Source organism: Mesoplodon mirus, assembly GCF_964341445.2.
Source record: "Mesoplodon mirus genome assembly, chromosome: 14".
Classification (NCBI taxonomy): domain Eukaryota; kingdom Metazoa; phylum Chordata; class Mammalia; order Artiodactyla; family Ziphiidae; genus Mesoplodon; species Mesoplodon mirus.
The window spans coordinates 32823001-32842846 of record NC_138990.1 but is presented as its reverse complement, the minus strand read 5'-3'; the positions used below and the strand labels follow the sequence as shown (position 1 = coordinate 32842846).

Sequence of the window (19846 nt, the reverse complement as noted above, 5' to 3'; positions counted from 1 at the left end):
TCTCTCTCTTGCTCTTATATCTAAATGCTACCCAGCCAGTAAGGCCCAACTCCTATCACTTCGCTTCTAGAAAGCCTCTTTTGAATGCTCAGGTACACTGGTTTCTCCCTTCTGAATGCCACCACTACTCATGGCCCAATCCACATTTCCACATTTGCAGTGTATCACCCTACATTATAATTGGTGTAGTCTACAGTGCTCACTAAATGCTTGTTGGCTAAAAGGTAAAAAAATCTAGTTGGTCCAACTCAAACATATGTAACATATTGATTTTACATCAATTGATCAATATCATTTTACATCATATTGAGTTTACATATTTGATATGACATATATATAGTATAGATGATACTGATATACATCTATATACCTACATCAGTGTGTCCTACTATATATATATGGGCGGAGTACATGTCCATAAGAAACAGAAAAAATAAGGAAAGAAGAGGGCAAGGAACATTTATTCCATATTTAATAGGTGCTCAGTGTTTCGTATGTATAACTTCCATTAATCTTCACAGCATCCTGTAAAACAGGAATTACACACATTTTGCCAAAGAGAAACCCAAGGCAATAAGAGAGCATTTAAGAAAATAAGGCTTTGAAGTTTGACAAACTGGATTCAAATCCTATCTGTATCATTGGTATATCCAACAAAATGAGGAGACAGAAATGCAGCAGACCTGTTGACTTTCATTTGAAAAACGGTTTCAAACTGTGGGGAAACAGTGGAAAGCTCAGAGTTTCGATGAAAAGCCTCTTTCCCTTCTCCTTCAAAGGAAAGACCAAGGACTGGATGGGCTTCCTTGGTTCTATATTTTCTCCAAGTCAAAACTCAAACACAGCAAGAGCATCTAAAAAAGTTCTGTGTATCCAAATGACGAGATTTCCTTCGTTGTCAAGGCTGAATACATCGCCAGTATATACCCCATCGTTATCCACTCAACTGTCTGTCCATTAATGGACAAAATATGGTTGTTTCTGCATCTTGGCTATTGTGAATAATGCTGCTGAACACGGTAAGGTAACTGTGTGAGGTGATGAATACGGTCATTAGCGTGACTGTGGTGATGACTTCACAGGGTATACGTGTATCAAATCATCCAGCTGTACAGCTTAAACGTACATAATCCAAGTGCTGTTACCAGCTTACTGGGGCCCCTTCTCTACAACACACGACTCCTTACACAAATCTTCATTCCCAAAGCAATGGATTCCTTTACCAGACCAAGTTTCTGAGCCACTGGAGGGGCGTTGGAAGAGGAAATGGAGGAGGTGTTCTACAATAAGCATGAAACAGCTGTTCAAAGAGTCTTACCTTAATCAGGGTAAATTCTGTTCTGTGAATGAGAAGAAAAGGCTATTCCCTGCATAGCGTATGTTTCCATTTTGCCCCAAGATGTGGACCTATGTGCTCAGCAGCCTGAGAGGGAAACCCTCCCCTGATGGCAACGCCGCTTTCTAGAGGCAGCAACGAAATCTAGTTTGGTGCCAGCTCTGCCACCTCCCAGCTGGACTCCTGAACGTGTTATTCCGGAACCGAATACCACTATCCATCTCTTGGTGTGGCATAGGAAACGAAATGTGGTGATTTATGTAAACCATCTAGCGCAGTGGTTGATGTTTTGGAAGGTGCGCAGTAAACAGCAGGTATTTTTAGTACCGTAATTTTATCTCCCACCAAGGCCTCCCAGGTACTATTCTAGGACTGAGCAAAATGGCTACAAGGGCAAGATAAAAGCAGCCCTACAAGGCCCTTGGGAGGAGTCAGATCATTAATCTGAGAATTCCATCTTCAAAGTAAAAGATACAGCGGAAGTCACTTGAGAAACCCATTAAAGATGATGCCAAGCCCAAGGTCATCAGCAGATAACTCACTGATATTGATCTCTTCTTCATCGTAAACATCCACTTCGGTCAGCCGAATGAGCATTCTGGACAAAATGCTGAGGAATTGCAGGTAGGCACCTGTCTTCCCGATCTGTAGAGACAGCAAAACAGGAGCCAGCCTCAGTACGCCCTGCCTACGTGTGGGCGCTGACTGAGCACCTGACATGCCTCCACGCCGCCACCGCTTTTAACCATCTCACCTAATTAAAAGGAGGGCTGGGGGGATGCAAAGACATTTGAGGGAAAATGTGGCCTGAAGAAGCATGGCAGGCAGACAGATGAACTCTGGTGGGCGGGAGACCCACCTGCTTATAAATCATTGCAAATGTCTTTCCAGATTTTAACTGGCCACATGGTTTAAGCTGTTAGAAGTAGGACTCCATCAGGAGCTGAACAAAGGTTGCTTCAAAAAAAAATGAACTGACATTTCAATAATGTCTTAAAAAGAGTCTTGCGTAATTACAAATTGCTATCTTATATTAATTGATATGGCTATAGTAAGACAAGAAAATTCACTGTGTGGGACATAAAAGGCTGGCATCACATTTATCTCCTCCTAAGGCCAGGAAAAGAAATAAGATGATTTTTCTCTTCTTCCTTCTCTTTCTTCTTGTTTTAGAGAGTCCCCTGCCCCCTCTAGCCCAGCACCAGGCCAGTATACTATTGGTCTTAGTTCACTGAGGTCACAACTGGTTACATGGGTACCTGTGGGTTATCCTCACCTCCGTCCACCCTGGTGCGCTAAGAATGTGCTCCCCAAGTTCTTAGCTCAACGCCCGGTTCACAGCAAGTATTCGACAAATGCTGGTGAATGGAAATAACTAACTTTTTATTTTTATATTTTTGGCAGTGCCACACGGCATGTGGTATCTTAGCTCCCCAACCAGGGATGGAACCCACACCCCCAGCAGTGGAAGCACGGAGTCTTAACCACTGGACTGCTAGGGAAGTCCCGGAAATAACTGACCCAAAAAGAAAATATGAAACACAACTGGGGGGGAGCTTTGGCGAAAATATATGCAATACATATAATCAACAAAGGATTAAAAATTATAATCTAAAGAACAAAGCAAAAGAATAAAAGTCAAATGGACTAAAGGAAAAATAAGAGAAACAAAACCAGAAAGTCACTGTAAAAGAAGTGCCAATGACCAATAAATATATTAAAATATATTCACCCTTACTATTATACTAGAAATATACTATTCCTCCCCTATCAAAAAGGCAAAAGTTTTTAAAGATTGGTAACATTCAGTAATGTGAGGGGTATGGGGAAACCAGGAAACCTTTTTAAAAAACATTTTATTTTTTCCTATTTTTTTTAATTATGAAAAGTACTATATACTCATTTAAAAGTTCAAGAAATACAGATCAATAATAAAGTAGAATGGTCACAAATTCCAGTCCCCTCCGCCCCCAAGCTCTCCTGTCAGGGATTTTTTAGATATTTTCACACACGCAGACACATACACACACTGATTTTTTTCATAATTGATGACACCACGTATATATTATTCTGCGACTTGATCTTTAAAATGTAAGTACCTTAGAGAAATTTCAATGTCAGTGTATAAAGGTCTATTGAATAGTTCAAACTTTCTGTGGCTGAATTGCATGATACTGTTGTGCTCAAATATTTTCAACCAAACTTGACCAATGCAGCTTGTTTCCAGTCTGTTTTTTAACTACTGTAAACAATACAAAAATGAGCATTCTTATACATATTTTTGTGGGTTTGTGTTTCTTGGGGTAGGTACCTGGCAGGGGAATGAACATTCGGTGTGAAAAGGAAACGTCCTGAATTGGGACAGTGATGATGATGGTGACAATAACAATGCTTCCCAGGGGTCAGGCCACGTTCCAGGTGCCCTAGAATTATTCTCTTGTTAACACTCCTGTTTTTGTGAGAGAGGTGCTATTATCTTCCTCATTCTCAGAGGAGGACAGTGAGGCACAGAGAAGGCTGGAACCGGCCCAGGGCTCAGGTGATGTTTTAGTCCGAATCCAGCCCCAGGCAGTTCACTGTAGGGCCCACCCTCCAGCCCTGCCCTGTCTGGCCGAGGCCCCCCCACAAGACCCCAAACCGACCTCGTGCGTCCCCTTACATGCTCACGACACCTGACATTCACACTGCCCAGGTTCCTGCCATGTTGACAGGTGAAACGGTCTTTTGTTGTCAGAAAAATACAAAGAGCTGGGAGATGGTGACAGGTTTCTCATCTCCCTGTTCAGTTTCACCAAAATCTTGCAGGGCAGAAACAGGGGTTGGCTTCCATTGTCAGAGTGGGAGGGAACCGCAGACTGGCCATGAGCACCGAATGCAATAGCGTGGGAAATGCAGAATTGTTGTCTGAAGGAGCAACAAGCACCCGCAGAGAACTCCTCCACCCACACGTCACGCAGAGGAGGAAACCGGGGTCAGAGCATGGAGGTCACCCAGCCGTCCACCTGCCCACTTAGGGCCATCCGAGATTCCACAGAGGGAAGGCAGGTGTGAATACGCCCCAAACCTGCCTCTGGGCGCGAACACAAGCCCCGCGGAGCCCAGGCGCACGGGGCGGCACCCACCTGGGGGGGCCCGCTGAGCAGCAGCCGGCGCGGGTGGAAGCCGTCCACGCGGCCCTCGGCACGGCTGCCGTAGTCCATGTGGCTGGGCCGGGGCACCGTCCACTGCCGGTAGTACAGTGACTGCTCCGTGGACGTCATGGTCTTGCTGAGCAGGGGCCGGAACGAGCTGGCCCACATGACCGAGTGCGAGGGCAGGAGCGAGGCGGCCTTGGGCAGGCCGCTGCCGTCGGTGGACGTGAGCATGTCGTACACCAGCTTGGGCAGGAAGACCACGGGCGGCCGCCGGCAGGCCTTGGTCATGGAGCACTGGGCGGCCTGCAGGACGAGCGGGCCGGCGGCGGGCATCGCGGACGAGGAGGACGAGCCCGCGGAGGACGATGAGGGCACTGACACCTGGATGCTCCACTGGCCGGTCTTGAGGCCAGGGTCCGGCTGGGGGGCCAGCCCGGGGCTGCGCCTGCTGATGGCCGACGGTGGCCCCCGCCCCGCCCGGGGCCACTGTCTCTCTCCCGGGGCCCTGCCCTCCTCCGCGGGGCCGCAGGGCTGAGGCGATCGGGCCCTGTCCCCCCGCGAGGGCCCCGCCGGCTGAGCCTGAGCCGGGGACTCGCCGCACCGCGCGGAGCCTGTGGAGAGAGGGTCCCGTCAGTCAGGGCCCCGGGCCCGCATCTCCTGCTTCTGCAGCACCAACTCCCCTTACCTGCAACGACTCGGAATGTCCGTCAATGCCATCCCACCTCTGGTTAAACACAGACCCCTCTGTCCTTCTGACAGAGCCAGGAGGCACTGTGGGGAGACAGCCAGCGCCGCTCCCTGGCCCCATACACGTCGCAAAGGCCTCTCCTCTGCACGCCCCGCCCGATCTGTTCCAGAACCCTCACCTTCAGCGCCCAGGCTACACTCCTGCTTCTGTGCAGGTGGGTCCTGGAGCTCCGATCTCCCCTCTGCACAGCATAGTGGTGCTTCTGGTTCAAAGCAGCAAAACTCACAGGACTGAAAAGGCTTGACGCTAATGCTACAACCACTTAGCGTCTAGAAGAACTCAGGACGGAAAATGCAGTACGCACAGCAGCTACCCAAATACGGGGTTTCTTTTGCCCTTTTCCCCACATGGACCATGTTGAAAGGCAAGACGAGTGCGGATCCCTGGACACGGAGGGGCAGCGTTGTCTTTTATATCAATCCAGCCACATCTGCCCGGGGCGTGCGTGCCAGCTCCAAGCGACCCCGAGGACCTCAGGCTCCACGGAAACCACATCTCTATCTTAGCTCTGCTGTTTTCCTGGAGACGAGGGAAGCTGCTGCCCAGGCCACCCTCCCCAGACCCCGCCCCATGACACCTGGTTCAGCCTGCATGCTGCTACCCACCGCTCAGCCAGCCTCCCCACTGGATCCCAGCTCCCCAGCAAGGCTCTGACTCAACCCCGCAGCCTGCGTCTTGCTTGGTTACAGGCTGCTCATGGACAGAGGAAATGCAGCACCGGCCTGTCCCCCTAGGCTAAAGGCCTGACTCCTGCTAAAATGCCTCTTCCCCGGGCAAGCCACCGAGGTGATCAGCTCAGAGGCAGGGGAGGAGCTAAGGACCAGGGTCGGGGAGGCTATGAGGACCTGGGCATCTAGCCCAGGGGAGGGACAGGTGGACACAAAGGACATGAAAGGGACATGAGGTTCCAAAAGTAGACCACGGGGACCCAAATGTCTTCACCCGTGTCCTAGGTTGTGAGGCCCAGACTGGGAGGACCCGGAGGACGGAGACCCACACTGATGTTTCTCTCCGTCCACCCGCCTTGACCTCAGTCATTCTGCCCCGGTTGAATCCAGGGGGACTGTCAGTCTACAAAAGAGCGACCCAGCCCCTCCCAGGCTGATTCGTGTGACCCCGCCCCCCGCTCTTGACTCCTGTGGCCAAGTCCCCTCTCCCTGGACCTCCTGAAATGTGGGAGTTACACCGAAGGCCACAGGAAGCATCTCATGAGAGACACGGGAAGCATCTCATGAGAGACACGGGAAGCATCTCATCAGAGACCCCTAAGATCCCAGGACCCTCTGAGGAATTTTAAAAAGTCACCTCACTGGAAGGGGAGGCTGGTTGGCAGCCTGGGCATTCTACTCCACCTGAAGACACTGCACAGACCTGTGTGTCCCAGAACCTTCTAGAAAGCTGTCAGCCCAGGACCAGGGAAAAACAAAGCACCACACCTCTCTATTCTAACGGCACAGATCATCCACTCCTCAGGTGCCCCCCTGGTACCCTGGGCTCCCTCTATTTCTTGGGGCAGGAGGATAACAAGCTGCAGCCTTTGGCTTTTCTGACTGACTCCAGCCTATAAATCAGACCTTTCTTCTATCACAGAGACCAGGCTCATGCTAAGGAGGCCTCGTCTGACTCCCTCTGTGCACACCTGTGAGGGAGAGCCCCACCACTGGCCCACTATTATCCGTGGGCAGGTGGGGAGGGGGAAGGAGAAAGGAAACCCAAGAAGGCCCCAAGCCAAACCCCCTGATGTGCTCTGACCTTCGCAGCCACGCCCTGACCCTGAGCTGTAACCCTGGGACCACTCACTGCATCCAAACGTCACACACACCTTCAGGCCCCAAGCCTCCTCTACCTGTGAAGTCTCCTCCACCTGGAATACCTTCTCCTGCACTGGAAAGCCTTCTCCTGCAAGGCCCAAAGACCGGCTGCTCTCTGAAACCTGCAGGGATCACACCCTACCGCTAAATCTGCCTCACCTGAGACAAAATTAATTACTCCCTCATATGCGTAACCGTAACACCTCACAGGTGTGAATATGTGTGCAGGAAAAAATACAGCAGCCCCTATTGCAACATAACGTGGTCCAAAGGAACAATGGTTTCCTTGAGAGCAGGTCCGTATCTAATTGGTCTCTCAATGCCCTGAGCCAGGTAGCGAGTAGGTTCCCTGTAAATGCTTGTGGTGGGAAGACATGCGACACTGTCTCATGTGCGCCCGTCCTGACTGCTCCTGAGGCCGAGGCAGCCCCCAGAGCAGAGACCTGGAGCACTTCATCCACATTCCACGCTCCCTCCACCAAAGTGTGGTCCATGTCCAGGGGTCAGTGACACTTGCTAAATTTTGTTATTTCTCCCCCAGTGAAGTCTTCTGTGTCCACTTCTCTCCGCCCTCAGACTCGACAAGAACACTCACCCAGCTCCTCTCCCCTGATTCCCAAAACCAACAGCTGCCTGTAGAGCACAGAGGGAGGACCCTCTGACACCACCCGGCACAGGCCCTCCAGGGGCAGAGACCACGACCTCCTGCCGGGAAGGACCCCCCACTCCCCGCCCAAGTCCAGAAAGACGCGTACTCTCTAGAAAGGCCAGTTCTTCGTAGATCCCTTCTCTTTCTAGTTCTAGTTGAAAATAAAGGATCTCTTTTCATTCTTCGAAATCTCAAAAAACAAAAACAGTCCAATTGTGGGATCTTTACCCCTTAGAGACTTACTGGATGCCTTAGAGGAGAGGGATGAAGACGCGGAGTCGTGGGAGCGGGATCGTTCTCTCTTCACGGGGCTCCTCTTCTCTGATGTGGAGCCTGTTTCAAAACACACACACAGAAGAGGCCTCGTAATCATGGTCCCGTACGTTCCCCCAGCACTTCACAGTTTAAAAAGTGCGTTCACACATATCATTTCTCATCTGTCCACGCACCCACCCAACCACCCATCCATCCCTCCCTCCATCCATCCCTCCCTCCACCCATCCATCCCTCCTTCCATCCCTCCATCCATCCATCCCTCCATCCATCCATCCCTGCATCCATCCCTCCCTCCAACTATCCATCCATCCACCCATCCATCCCTCCCTCCCTCCATTCATCCACCCATCCATCCCTCCATCCATCCATCCATCCATCCCTCCCTCCACCACTCCCTCCCTCCATCCATCCCTCCCTCCACCCATCCATCCCTCTACCCATCCCTCCCTCCATCCATCCATCCCTCCCTCCACCCCTCCCTCCCTCCATCCATCCATCCCTCCATCCATCCACCCATCCATCCATCCATCCCTCCATCCATCCATCCCTCCATCCATCCCTCCATCCATCCCTCCATCCATCCCTCCCTCCATCCATCCATCCCTCCATCCATCCATCCCTCCATCGATCCATCCCTCCATCCATCCATCCCTCCCTCCATCCATCCACCCATCCATCCCTCCCTCCATCCATCCACCCATCCATCCATCCCTCCCTCCCTCCACCCCTCCCTCCCTCCATCCATCCCTCCCTCCATCCATCCATCCACCCACCCATCCATCCCTCCATCCATCCATCCCTCCCTCCACCCCTCCCTCCCTCCATCCATCCATCCATCCATCCCTCCCTCCACCCCTCCCTCCCTCCATCCATCCATCCCTCCATCCACCCATCCATCCATCCATCCATCCATCCCTCCCTCCACCCATCCATCCCTCCCTCCATCCCTCCATCCATCCCTCCCTCCATCCATCCCTCCATCCCTCCATCCACCCATCCATCCCTCCCTCCAACCATCCCTCCCTCCACCCATCCACCCCTCCATCCATCCCTCCCTCCATCCATCCCTCCACCCATCCATCCCTCCACCCATCCATCCATCCATCCATCCCTCCACCCATCCATCCCTCCCTCCATCCATCCCTCCATCCGTCCATCCCTCCTTCCATCCATCCATCCATCCCTCCCTCCACCCATCCATCCCTCCATCCATCCATCCCTCCCTCCACCCATCCATCCCTCCATCCATCCCTCCCTCCATCCATCCCTCCACCCATCCATCCCTCCACCCATCCATCCCTCCCTCCATCCCTCCATCCATCCCTCCCTCCCTCCATCCCTCCATCCATCCCTCCATCCACCCATCCATCCCTCCCTCCATCCATCCCTCCATCCCTCCCTCCCTCCATCCCTCCATCCCTCCCTCCCTCCATCCATCCCTCCATCCATCCCTCCAACCATCCCTCCCTCCCTCCATCCATCCCTCCCTCCACCCATCCATCCCTCCATCCATCCCTCCCTCCATCCATCCCTCCCTCCATCCACCCATCCATCCCTCCACCCATCCATCCCTCCCTCCATCCATCCCTCCATCCGTCCATCCCTCCTTCCATCCATCCATCCATCCCTCCCTCCCTCCATCCATCCCTCCATCCACGTTCCCAGGCATCCTCCTCTGAGGAAGGCTGAGGAGACAGGTGTACAACACAGAGCAGGCCAGTGAGGCACTAGTGGGTCAGTGAGGCTCCTGCTCAGGGGTCACAGCTACAGGACAGAGTAAGGAGAGCAAAGAGGGAGGAGCCCAGGGGCCAGGTGCCCACCCAGCAGGGAGAAGCAGGAGCAGGGAAACATCCTGGGAAAGGTGACCCTGATCCCAGTTCTGAAGGGCCGGCAGGGATTTCCAGGTGAAGCACGGAGCAGAGGGGACTCGAGTGGCCAGGAGAACGCCTGTGTGGCCCACAGGTGACAGAGCAGAGCACATTCATGAGATGAGTGTGGCCAAGATGGGTGCAGCGTAGGGGCCGGAAGCCAATTGGAACGAATGCGGCAAGGACGGAGGTGGGTCGGGAGATTCCAGGAGTGTGGATTCACTCCATGGGCAATTTCATGTCAGGGTCCCTTTCACGTCTGTGAAAGGTTCCGACAGCACCAGGCGGGTCTTTCCACTCCACTTTACAGATGAGTCATCTGAGGCTTGGAGAGGTGACGTGACCTGTCCAAAGCCACACAGCCAGAGATGGAGGGGGAAGAGAGTCCTCATCTTCCAGCTCTCCTTCCATCTCTCTCTCTGCTTCACCAAACCCCACGAGTGCCTTGCATTGCTCCGATTTATGTGTCCAATTAAAATACGTGGCGCTGGGCTTCCCTGGTGGCGCAGTGGTTGAGAGTCCGCCTGCCGATGCAGGGGACATGGGTTCGTGCCCCGGTCCAGGAGGATCCCACATGCCGCGGAGCGGCTGGGCCCATGGGCCATGGCCGCTGAGCCTGCGCGTCCGGAGCCTGTGCTCCGCAACAGGAGAGGCCACAGCAGTGAGAGGCCCGTGTACCGCAAAATAAATAAATAAATACATGGTGTTGAACTTTGATGTCTGCATACGAAACTAGCCTGTTTTCATAAATCTCAGTAAGGGACAGATCCTGTTAATTCACATAGAGGAAACAAGCGAGTGAACCTTAAACCAGGCCGTAATTCCACCAGCAATTCAAACAAGGCATGAACTTAAAGCCTAGGAAATCTCCATTTTTCTTCCTACTCTTTAAGAATTCTAGAGCTACGAAGAACCTGTTGGGATTTCCATTTTCTCACGTGACCAAAAATGAGGGGGAGAAAGCAAAATCCGAAATCATTGAGGGATTTCCCCCAAAGACGTATCTAGATGGCTCTCAAAGGGAGCCGCTGACCAGCTGATGGGCCCAGGGCCACGCTGTGTGCGGGACAGGTGTCCAGCCCGGCCTCCGCACCTTCTGTCACCAGTTCCTCATCCTCGTTGTCTGTGCTGCTCAGCTTTTCAGCGTCACTCTCCAAGGCCTCACTCCGGGCCCGCTTCTCCAGGGGAGGCTCACTGCTCACGAAGTAAGCAGCCAGGCCCAGCTCCTGCTCCAGTGCCGTCCTCACCAGGCAGGAGGAGTTTATGAGCCGCAGGTCACAGTACCGCAGAGACCTGGGAGGAAACGGAAGAAGGGCTCTATCGACTGCCTTCTACAGCGGAGCTACCGCTCGCGCTGGGGACCGGCACCCTGCCTTCCTCATTAGGCCCCTAGGACTCATGCAAACGGAGAAGCAAACAGCATCACTGGGACCCCTGAGCAACAAAGTCTGTTTGACTGCAAGCCTCTGGGGGCCCCTGCCGTGGATTTAGCCCCGTGCTGCTTGGAATCAAAAGAACCCTGACTTTCAGGTCAGACAAAAATGAGGCTTGAACCCCAGCCATGCCACTTCCTGGCGACAGACCCTCGACAAGCTGGGCAACTTCTTGGAGGCTCAGATTTTTTTCAAATGAAAGATGGCCATGAATATTTAATAACCACCTACGTGCACTGTTGGGAGAAATATATGTAATAAGTGGATATTTGATTATTCCATCAACATTTAAAATGTGCCCAAGACTATGTCCCATGCAAGGGAGAGGATGGTGATCAAGTCATCACCATACTGGAAACAAGAGTCTGCCTGGGAAGACATGCCAATGAGTCACGACATACGTGGAGGAGGGGCCACAGAGGGCAGGCTGGGGCAGGGCTCAGAGCTGTGCAGGGGAAATAGCAAAGGGCTTGGAGAGAGGCAGATGGGGGTTGCAGTTAGGCTTTTACTAAAGCAAATGACCTTTCATTGCTCATCTATAAAACAGGGTAGTAATACTATGGTCGTAAGGTGCAAATGCTAGATTAAAAGTCTAGCCCAGTGCCTGATACAAAAAGTAAATGCTTGCTCAACGTGAAGACAGACTAAGACATTGTCTTAGTCCTTATGGAGTTGAGGAATAGAAGACTTGACCCGTGACACGGCAACAACTGAGGTTGAACCCTGTGCGGACACTTTTACCCGGGCCGTGAGTATGCGGCGCGAGGTGGCCCTCGCCTAAGTGTCGTGTGGCCAAATGGCAAGAAGCCGGGTGGCCCTGGAGTCCGCCATGCGGCGCACTGGCTTAATCTCTGTAAACCTCATCAGCTACAGGGCCTCCACCCATGGAGCCCGGCAAGAGTCCCCACATCCACCACCACGAGTCCGGGGGGTGCCTGTCTGAGAATTAGGAAAAGCTGCCCAGGCCTCAGACGCATTTCACTGACATTTGCTGGAAAACGGTCACCATAAAGATACACATCTATGATGGCTTTGATGTGAATGCATTCCCAAGAGTCGGGCAGGGGAAGCTTGACCTGGCAAAGCCCGCAGCGGCGAGCCCGGGCAACTGGCTCCTCAGAGACCCCCAGGTGCACAGTCCCTCCCCACTCACCTTGGTAAGGACTCGCCATGTGGGTCCATCCCACTGAAGATCAGGATGCAAGGCAGGCCCTCCAACTCCAAGTATGTCTGAGGCCTCCACTCCGCATCCTCAATTTTCTGCCACATCTGCAGGTAATTAAAAAGAAAGCTGTAAGACTTCTTACTTTCCAACCAGCCCAGCTCCAAGGGAACCTTGATGTCCTTCTGCTGATTTAAAGCCCTTGCAATGCCTCGCTGGATTTTTATCAAATTTAAACTGCAAATAAGCATACCACTGGCTTCACCACAGGACTCCCAGCCACACAGAACACTGCCTAGCACTTATCAGCTGTTCATGAAATATCTGCCAACTGACTGACTGATTCTTTGCGAGACAGTATAGATCCTCAACTGTCTAACATTTGGTACTATGTTCTCTCCATTGTGGGGCTGTGCCTTCACAGTGCTTTCCCAATTATCCTCTCAGTATTCTTACCCTAACCCTTTTGCATCCTCCGTCACCTGTACGTTTAGTGAAAGGCGATTATGGTCCAGGCACTGGGCTAGTCTGGGGGGCTGAGATGTGTGGGGCTGTCCTTGCCCTCCTCTGCTGGGGGGAGGAGCCAGATGACAGGCAGGGAAAGCAGAACCTGCCCCAGGTTGGGGGGGACGGGGGGACAAGTAGGGGGAAGGGCAGCTTCCTGAAAGAAGAAAAGACGCTGGGGACTTCCCTGGGGCCCAGTGGTTAAGAATCCACCTGCCAAGGCAGGGAACACGGGTTCGAGCCCTGGTCCGGGAAGATCCCACATGCCGTGGAGCAACTCAGTCCGTGTGCCACAACTACTGAGCCTGCACTCTAGAGTCCACAAGTCACAACTACTGAGCCCACACGCCACAACTACTGAGCCCGCGAGCCACAACTACCGAGCCCATGTGCCACAACTACTGAGCCCATGAGCCACAACTACTGAAGCCTGCGTGCCTAGAGCCCATGCTCCGCAACAAGAGAAGCCACCGCAATGAGAAGCCCATGCACCGCAATGAAGAGTAGCCCCTGCTCACTGCAACTAGGGAAAGCCCGTGCACAGCAATGAAGACCCAACGCAGCCAAAAATAAATAAATAAATAAGAATTAAAAACAAAAAGAGACACTGAGTTGAATTCTGCAGATTGACAGGCATCAGCTAAATAAACAACAAGAAGAAATGAATCCCCAGAAAGAAATAAAATCAAGCTATAACCCAGAAGTTTGAAAGAGCAAGACAGTGTGTTTCGGCAGGGTGCAGCTTTTATAAGTAATGTGGTACAGCTGGACTGAAAGCTGCAGGTAGGGACATGGCAAGAGAGGCAGCTGGAGGGGTGGCCCAGTATGCAGAGGCCACGATGGACCTATGGATCGGGATGGGACCTTAAGGAGTTGGTCGCCACCCCACTCCCTCTCCTCCCCTCCCCCTGGTGGTCCCGCCCCACCGCCCTCCCGGGAGTCTATCCCCACTCCTGTCCCACCTTGAGCTGCTTCAAGAAGTGCTTCCCGATGGTGATGCCAGAGCTGGGGTTGCCCAGGATGATCTCAAAGTGCTCCTCCAGGGCCAGCCGCGCCCGCACGTGGGCCAGCCGTTCGTAGGCCACGGCCGCCAGCGGGGAGCAGGGCACCCGCAGCAGGACCATGAGCCCGTGGCCGCAGGGGCACTGCTTCGGGGAGTTGATGAGGTTCTGCGTGATCTCCAGCGTCTCCACCGATGTGTAGTTCTTCATCTGAGAGAGGCCGCTCACGGCCATCATCGCGGCTGTGTAGTGCTGCACGAGAACAAAGGTCCTGATCACCGCGCTGTGCAGGCGGGGGAACCTGCAAGGAACAGAGAGAGCACGTCGTGACCCAGGGCTGCAACCCCCAAGGATGCCGGGAGAGCTCCGAGAGAGAAAGGCCTTCCCGGGGCAAACAAGTAACCCAGACACCTGCCGTCTCGGGCACAGGCAACTCCTGGATCACAAACAAGTGGTGTTGCCTTTTGAAGCTGGTTGTTTACAACCTGAAATTGAAGTCTTCTTTAGAAGTCAAGTCACAGACTGCTTTATCATTTCCAGCTGAGAAACAGAAGCGAAGTTTTGCTGTTGCTGCTGGCTCAACTAGCTGCTCAATAAAGGTCTGTTCAATGACTAGATGAATGAGTAAAATAAATGCCCATCATCAGCTTAATTTATGTTTCCATGAGTTAGGTAATTTGCCCCAGGTTCCCAGTGGCAATAGGAGAACCGTCAGTAATCAGTATGTAAGTGCAGCTACCACTTACCCCAGATCTGGGGGGACCATCCTAAAGGCCTATCATTCATTTCATGTACAGTGAGTTATTAGAAATGTAACTAATGTGATTTTAATTTGACAGGTGAATTACACATCCAAACACAGCCAGTCGAACCAAGGGCCCTAGTTTTTGTTTCAGAAGCTGTGGTCACACAAAGGGGGAGACCCCTCCCACAACTACCTGCACTGCCAGAGCGGCTCTGACCCCTGTGCCAGAGACAGGCCCCAGAACGCCACCAGAAAGACCCAAGTCCCGGTATGTCACTCTGTGTTTCTCAGTAGGAATAGACAAATTGGTGTTCCGTTTATAGACAATGCTCTTGGCAGTTTATTTAGATGGCATGAGTCCCCTGACTCAGTGGCTTTTTGGAGCAAAGATAAAGTAGTTTCTTGACCTACAAAGATAGGAACCTTCCCACGGCCATGTCACCCTGTGAGTTCTATCAGGGCAGCCAGCTCACCTTCCAACAGCATCTCTGCTATCTTCTCCTGCCCACCGTTATACTTTTGTTCATTCTTTCTCCTTGGCACTCAACTACTTCATGGCTTCTGCGAACTGAAGAGGTGGCCTGGCCAACTTGCCAATACCAGTGCTGTCTTGGGAAGGCATTAAGGGTCTGCAGGCTCTGGCACAAAGGGGACCCGTGGCCCAAGCACTGCTTTACCCTGCCCCTGGTGCACTGGCCAAGTAGTGCCCAGGAAGAAAGAGAGCAGAGTGGGAAATGCATTGTCTCCACTCTCTACAGCACTGCCCCAGCTGTGGTGGCCCCTTGTCACCTTGAGCAAGGTAAGAAGAGCAAGTTGTCACTCAGGGAGAAGCACACTCTTCTCCCCATCTCCAACATCTGCTTTCACCTCTGCTCAAAGGACAAGCAGAGACTTCTGCTTCTGGCCAAGACACAGTAACAGGGACCAGATTTACTTTTCCACCAGAAATAACTAAAAATCTGGATGAATCTATGAAACAACAGTGTTTCAAGACACTGAGCAGTGAAAGACAGTGATCCTTCGAAATGGGAAAGAAATTAGGTGAGCCCCCAGTTTCTACCTGGAAAGCGTTCCCAGGATTGCTCAGGAAGGAGGAACCCAGGCAAGCCCCAGTGTCTCCCTGAGTTGAGGAAAGATCTGGAGTCCAGGGAAACCAAGGCAGCCAGAGTTCATGGGGAAAATTACCAAAGAGGAGAGAACTGCACAGATAGAGAACTCAGGAGAGCCGCAGAGGGTCCCACTCAAGTCCTCAGCTAAGTAGTGATCAGCGCATATATGTGAGAAAACTGCCCAAAGCCAAGAAAAGCACCATCCAAAAGGATTAGAGGGAACAATACTTCAAACTCACATAGGGCTTGGAATAGTTCCTGTTCCCATCACCAGTGTGGAAGACATCAAAATTCATGAAATATCGTAGAGGACTTAGAGGGTTTCACTTCAGTAGTGAACAAAATTAGCCCGAGACTAAAAACTGCTCTGGTCCTGCCTAACAAAGTTTAAAAGCAAGACCTGAAAGAATTAAACTGTTTCCAAGTAACTTAACTGTATCTCAGAACAAAGCTTAAGAAGATTTACAGGAATACAAATATATCCAGCACCCAACGAGGTAAAATTCACAATGTCTGGCATCCTCTCAAAAATTACCAGATATGTAAAGAAGCAGAAAAATACAACCCATAAAAAGGAGGGGGGGAAATCAACCAATAGAAACTGACCCAGAAACAACACAGATGACAGTATTGGTAGAGAAGAACGTTAAAACAATTATTAGAACCATATTCCATGTTTAAGAAGATACAGGAAGGGCCTCCCTGGTGGCACAGTGGTTGAGAGTCCGCCTGCCGATGCAGGGGATACGGGTTCGTGCCCCGGTCTGGGAGGATCCCATATGCCGCGGAGCGGCTGGGCCCGTGAGCCACGGCCGCTGGGCCTGCGCATCCGGAGCCTGTGCTCCGCAACGGGAGAGGCCACAACAGTGAGAGGCCCGCGTACCGCAAAAAGAAAAAAAAAAAAAAAAGAAGATACAGGAAAAATTGAGCATTTTAACTGGAAACATGAAAAAGACTCAGATTCTAGAGATGAAAACTAAAATGTCTGAGACAGAAGAAAAACTGGATCCTGAATTCTCATGGGAGCTACCATCTTGGTAGTTGGCCCGGCCCTGCCAGCTACAATGGATCAGTTCACGAATGGCTACCTGACCCAGGAGGGGTCATCAGTCTTTTCCTGGGATTCTTCAAACTATTCATAAGAATCAGTCCCCTTCTAGAAGCTGGAGAATATGAAGTTCAGCAGCAGCTAGGGATGATGTTGTCAGCACATGGAAGAAACCAGTGTGTGATGAGATACAATATAGCTAACACAGAGAAAAATACCAAAGACAAGACAACACAGTCTTGGCAGTGTTTAATACCTAACTTAAGTTGTTCCTGAAACCAGCTGCACCTGGCTCTGTGGTTTATTTATTCAACCTCTCCTTTTATTTCATGAGTCAGTGCATTCCTCTCCCTTTCCTAAAGTAGTTCAAGTTGGGTTTCAGTCACTTGCAAGGAACAGTCCTTATTAATAAACAAACACAAGTAACTATTTATTTTCAATTTGTCAGTGTGTACATTCATGTATGTGCTACCTGAAATTGCCTTTCTTCTTCTCTTAGGAACCTTGTTATATGACTATTTTGCTTTTGTGAAAAATATAAATATAAATATAAATAAACTGGATGTGACTGACAGCAGAAAAAAAACACTAGTAAACTTGAAAACATAACAACAGAAATGATCTAAAATGAAACAGAGGGAAACAGAAAATAATGACTATAGCATCGGAGAGCTATGGAACAATTTCAAGCAGGCTAATATATGTACAATTGGATTACTCTAAAAGGGGAAAGGAGAGATGTAGAAAAAAATTTTTGAGGAAATAATGACTATAATTTTTTCATATTTGATGAAAATTCAATTAACTCAAGAAACATGAAGAAAACCACACCAAGGCCTGTCTTAATCAAATTGCTTAAAATCAGTGATAAATTTAAAACATTTTGAAGTAGCCGGGGTTGGGAGGGAGTGGTGGGGAAGAGAGGTCATTACACAGAGAGAAACAAAGGTGATGATGACAACAGACTTCTGGCTTGAAACAATGTATGTCAGAAGATAGTAGAGCAACACCTTTAATACTGTGAAAGAAAAAAGTCAACCTAAATTTTATACCCAGGGAAAGTATCTTTCAAAAATGAGGCAAAATAAAGACTTTTAAAGACACATAAAAGCTGAAAGAATTCATCACCAGCAGACCTTCCCCCCAAGAAATGTTAAAGCAAGTCCTTTAGACAGAAGGAAAATGATGCCAGATAAAAATCTGGATCTACACAAAGGAATGAAGAGCACTGGAAGTATTAACTATGTGCATAAATAAAGAAAGAGGTTTTAAAAAATATTCTTATTTAAATATCTTTAAAAGATAATCGACTGCCTAAAGCAAATGTGATTTATTGGGGAGTTTATAACATATATAAGTAAAATGTATGGTAACAAAAGCACAAAGCCTAGGAGGAGAGAAATGGAAACATACGATTGTAAGAATCTTATACAGGAAGTGGTACAATAACACTTGAAAGGAGACTGTTCAGGCAGGTTCAATGATTTGCCTAAAGTTAAAACTAATAAAGAGTAGAGCCAGGATGTCTGGTGCCATGATCGCTCTGGCCTTCTACCAGCTGTGAGAGCTCGCTCTGTACAGTTTAGTAGGTCTACTGTTTTGGACTTAAGTGACCAGGATTTGGTCTGGCTTTACTACAAAACCCCCACATGACTTTGGGCAAGTGACCTAACCCAAGTCTTTGTTTCTTTCTCTGTCAAATGGGGGAATAACAGTGTCTCCTATCTCACTGTGCCATTGTGAGGATTATATTAGGCAATAAATGGAAAATACTGGCCCAGCGTCTACAGATCACTAAGCACTCAGCACATGTTTGCTGCACGAGGAGAAGCTGGGGAGCCAGGCAGAGAAGCAGAGGCAGGACAAAGGTCAGTTCTCACAGCCTTAGTGTAAAATCTTGGAGGGTGTCTTCCCGCAGCAAGGATGGGAGAGCTCGGCTGACAATCCACGAGTTGGAGAAGTGGCCTGATTAAACCCATCAGCATCAGAGCTGAAAGGGATTTAGTTCCCCAAAGGGTGCTCTGGGGAACACTAATCCCCCGAGACAGTGGAGATGCTGCACGCTCTAGCCGTCTCTTGGAGATTTATAGCACACATGGCATATTGAAGGCTTTGAGAACTCTCACTGGGAGAAGAATCCTTTGTTAAATGTAAGGTTTATCAAACACACATGACCATGGAACCCCTCGTGACATAACAACTATTAGCATCCAGCAGTATAGCCTGGAACACAGCTTGGGAAGTACACGTCTAATTCAATCCCTTTGTCAGCAAGTGAGACAAATGAGGTGCCATGAGGGGAGACGGCAGAGCTCAGTTCAACGCCCAAAATTGGCGGCAGAGCCATTCATTCTGTTTTGTATTAGACAGTCTGTAAAACTTGGCCTGGCTTTTCCACGTATAAACTGTGTGGATGTCGGCACTTAACCCCCCTGAGCCTCAGTTCCCTCATCTGTAAAATGGCAGTGCTGATATCCACCTCAGGGGTCTGCTGTGACAGGGTTGAAAAGGTAGCACTGACTCTGGGTTCACACCCAGTTCTGTCACTTGCTAGATGTGTGGCCTGAGAAAGTCATGGGGTCTCCCTGAGTCTCAGTCTATTTGTAAAATGGGAATAATAATAGCAACTGGCTCAGAGAGGTCGGGAGGACTAAATAACATAATGAAGGTAAGGACAGTGACTGGCACAAAATAAGCACACGGTAGGTGACATGCAAAGGAAATAAAGACGAAGCCAACTGACCTCCACTCTCTCTTCCTTTACACCTTTTGCTATCGTACCTCCCATTTTCTTGCCCTCCCTTGAGTCTCAGACATGCAATCCCACATTCTAGCATATTTCTGCCCATTCTCATCTCTCAAATTTTCTGGAACAACATCACCGGCCCAAAATGCAAGACGAGAAATAAACCAGGATCCCTTTAGCGGAGGGACTGAGTCACCAGGAAGGGAGAGAGGTGGCTCCCTCCCTGGAATTCCCTGGCTGCACATTCCTCACCTTGACCTTGACTACGGAGCATTT

General features: G+C 50.5%; 1 protein-coding gene across 4 annotated transcripts in view; it reads right to left on the bottom strand.

Moving 5' to 3' along the window:
- Positions 1 to 19846, bottom strand: part of GREB1 (growth regulating estrogen receptor binding 1) — a gene marked incomplete at its 5' end in the record, with an annotated part of 69665 nt that overhangs the window by 14816 nt on the left and 35003 nt on the right. For 2 of the 4 annotated variants that reach the window (XM_082642752.1, XM_082642755.1), the window contains 6 exons: positions 1879 to 1981; positions 4459 to 5081; positions 7922 to 8026; positions 10916 to 11115; positions 12409 to 12524; positions 13884 to 14223. In XM_082642752.1, the coding sequence (XP_082498878.1) occupies positions 1879 to 1981; positions 4459 to 5081; positions 7922 to 8026; positions 10916 to 11115; positions 12409 to 12524; positions 13884 to 14223 (1487 nt within the window). Of the gene's footprint in view, positions 1 to 1878; positions 1982 to 4458; positions 5082 to 7906; positions 8027 to 10915; positions 11116 to 12408; positions 12525 to 13883; positions 14224 to 19846 lie in introns of all 4 variants that reach the window. The other 2 variants (XM_082642753.1, XM_082642754.1) reach the window with 2 other exon arrangements.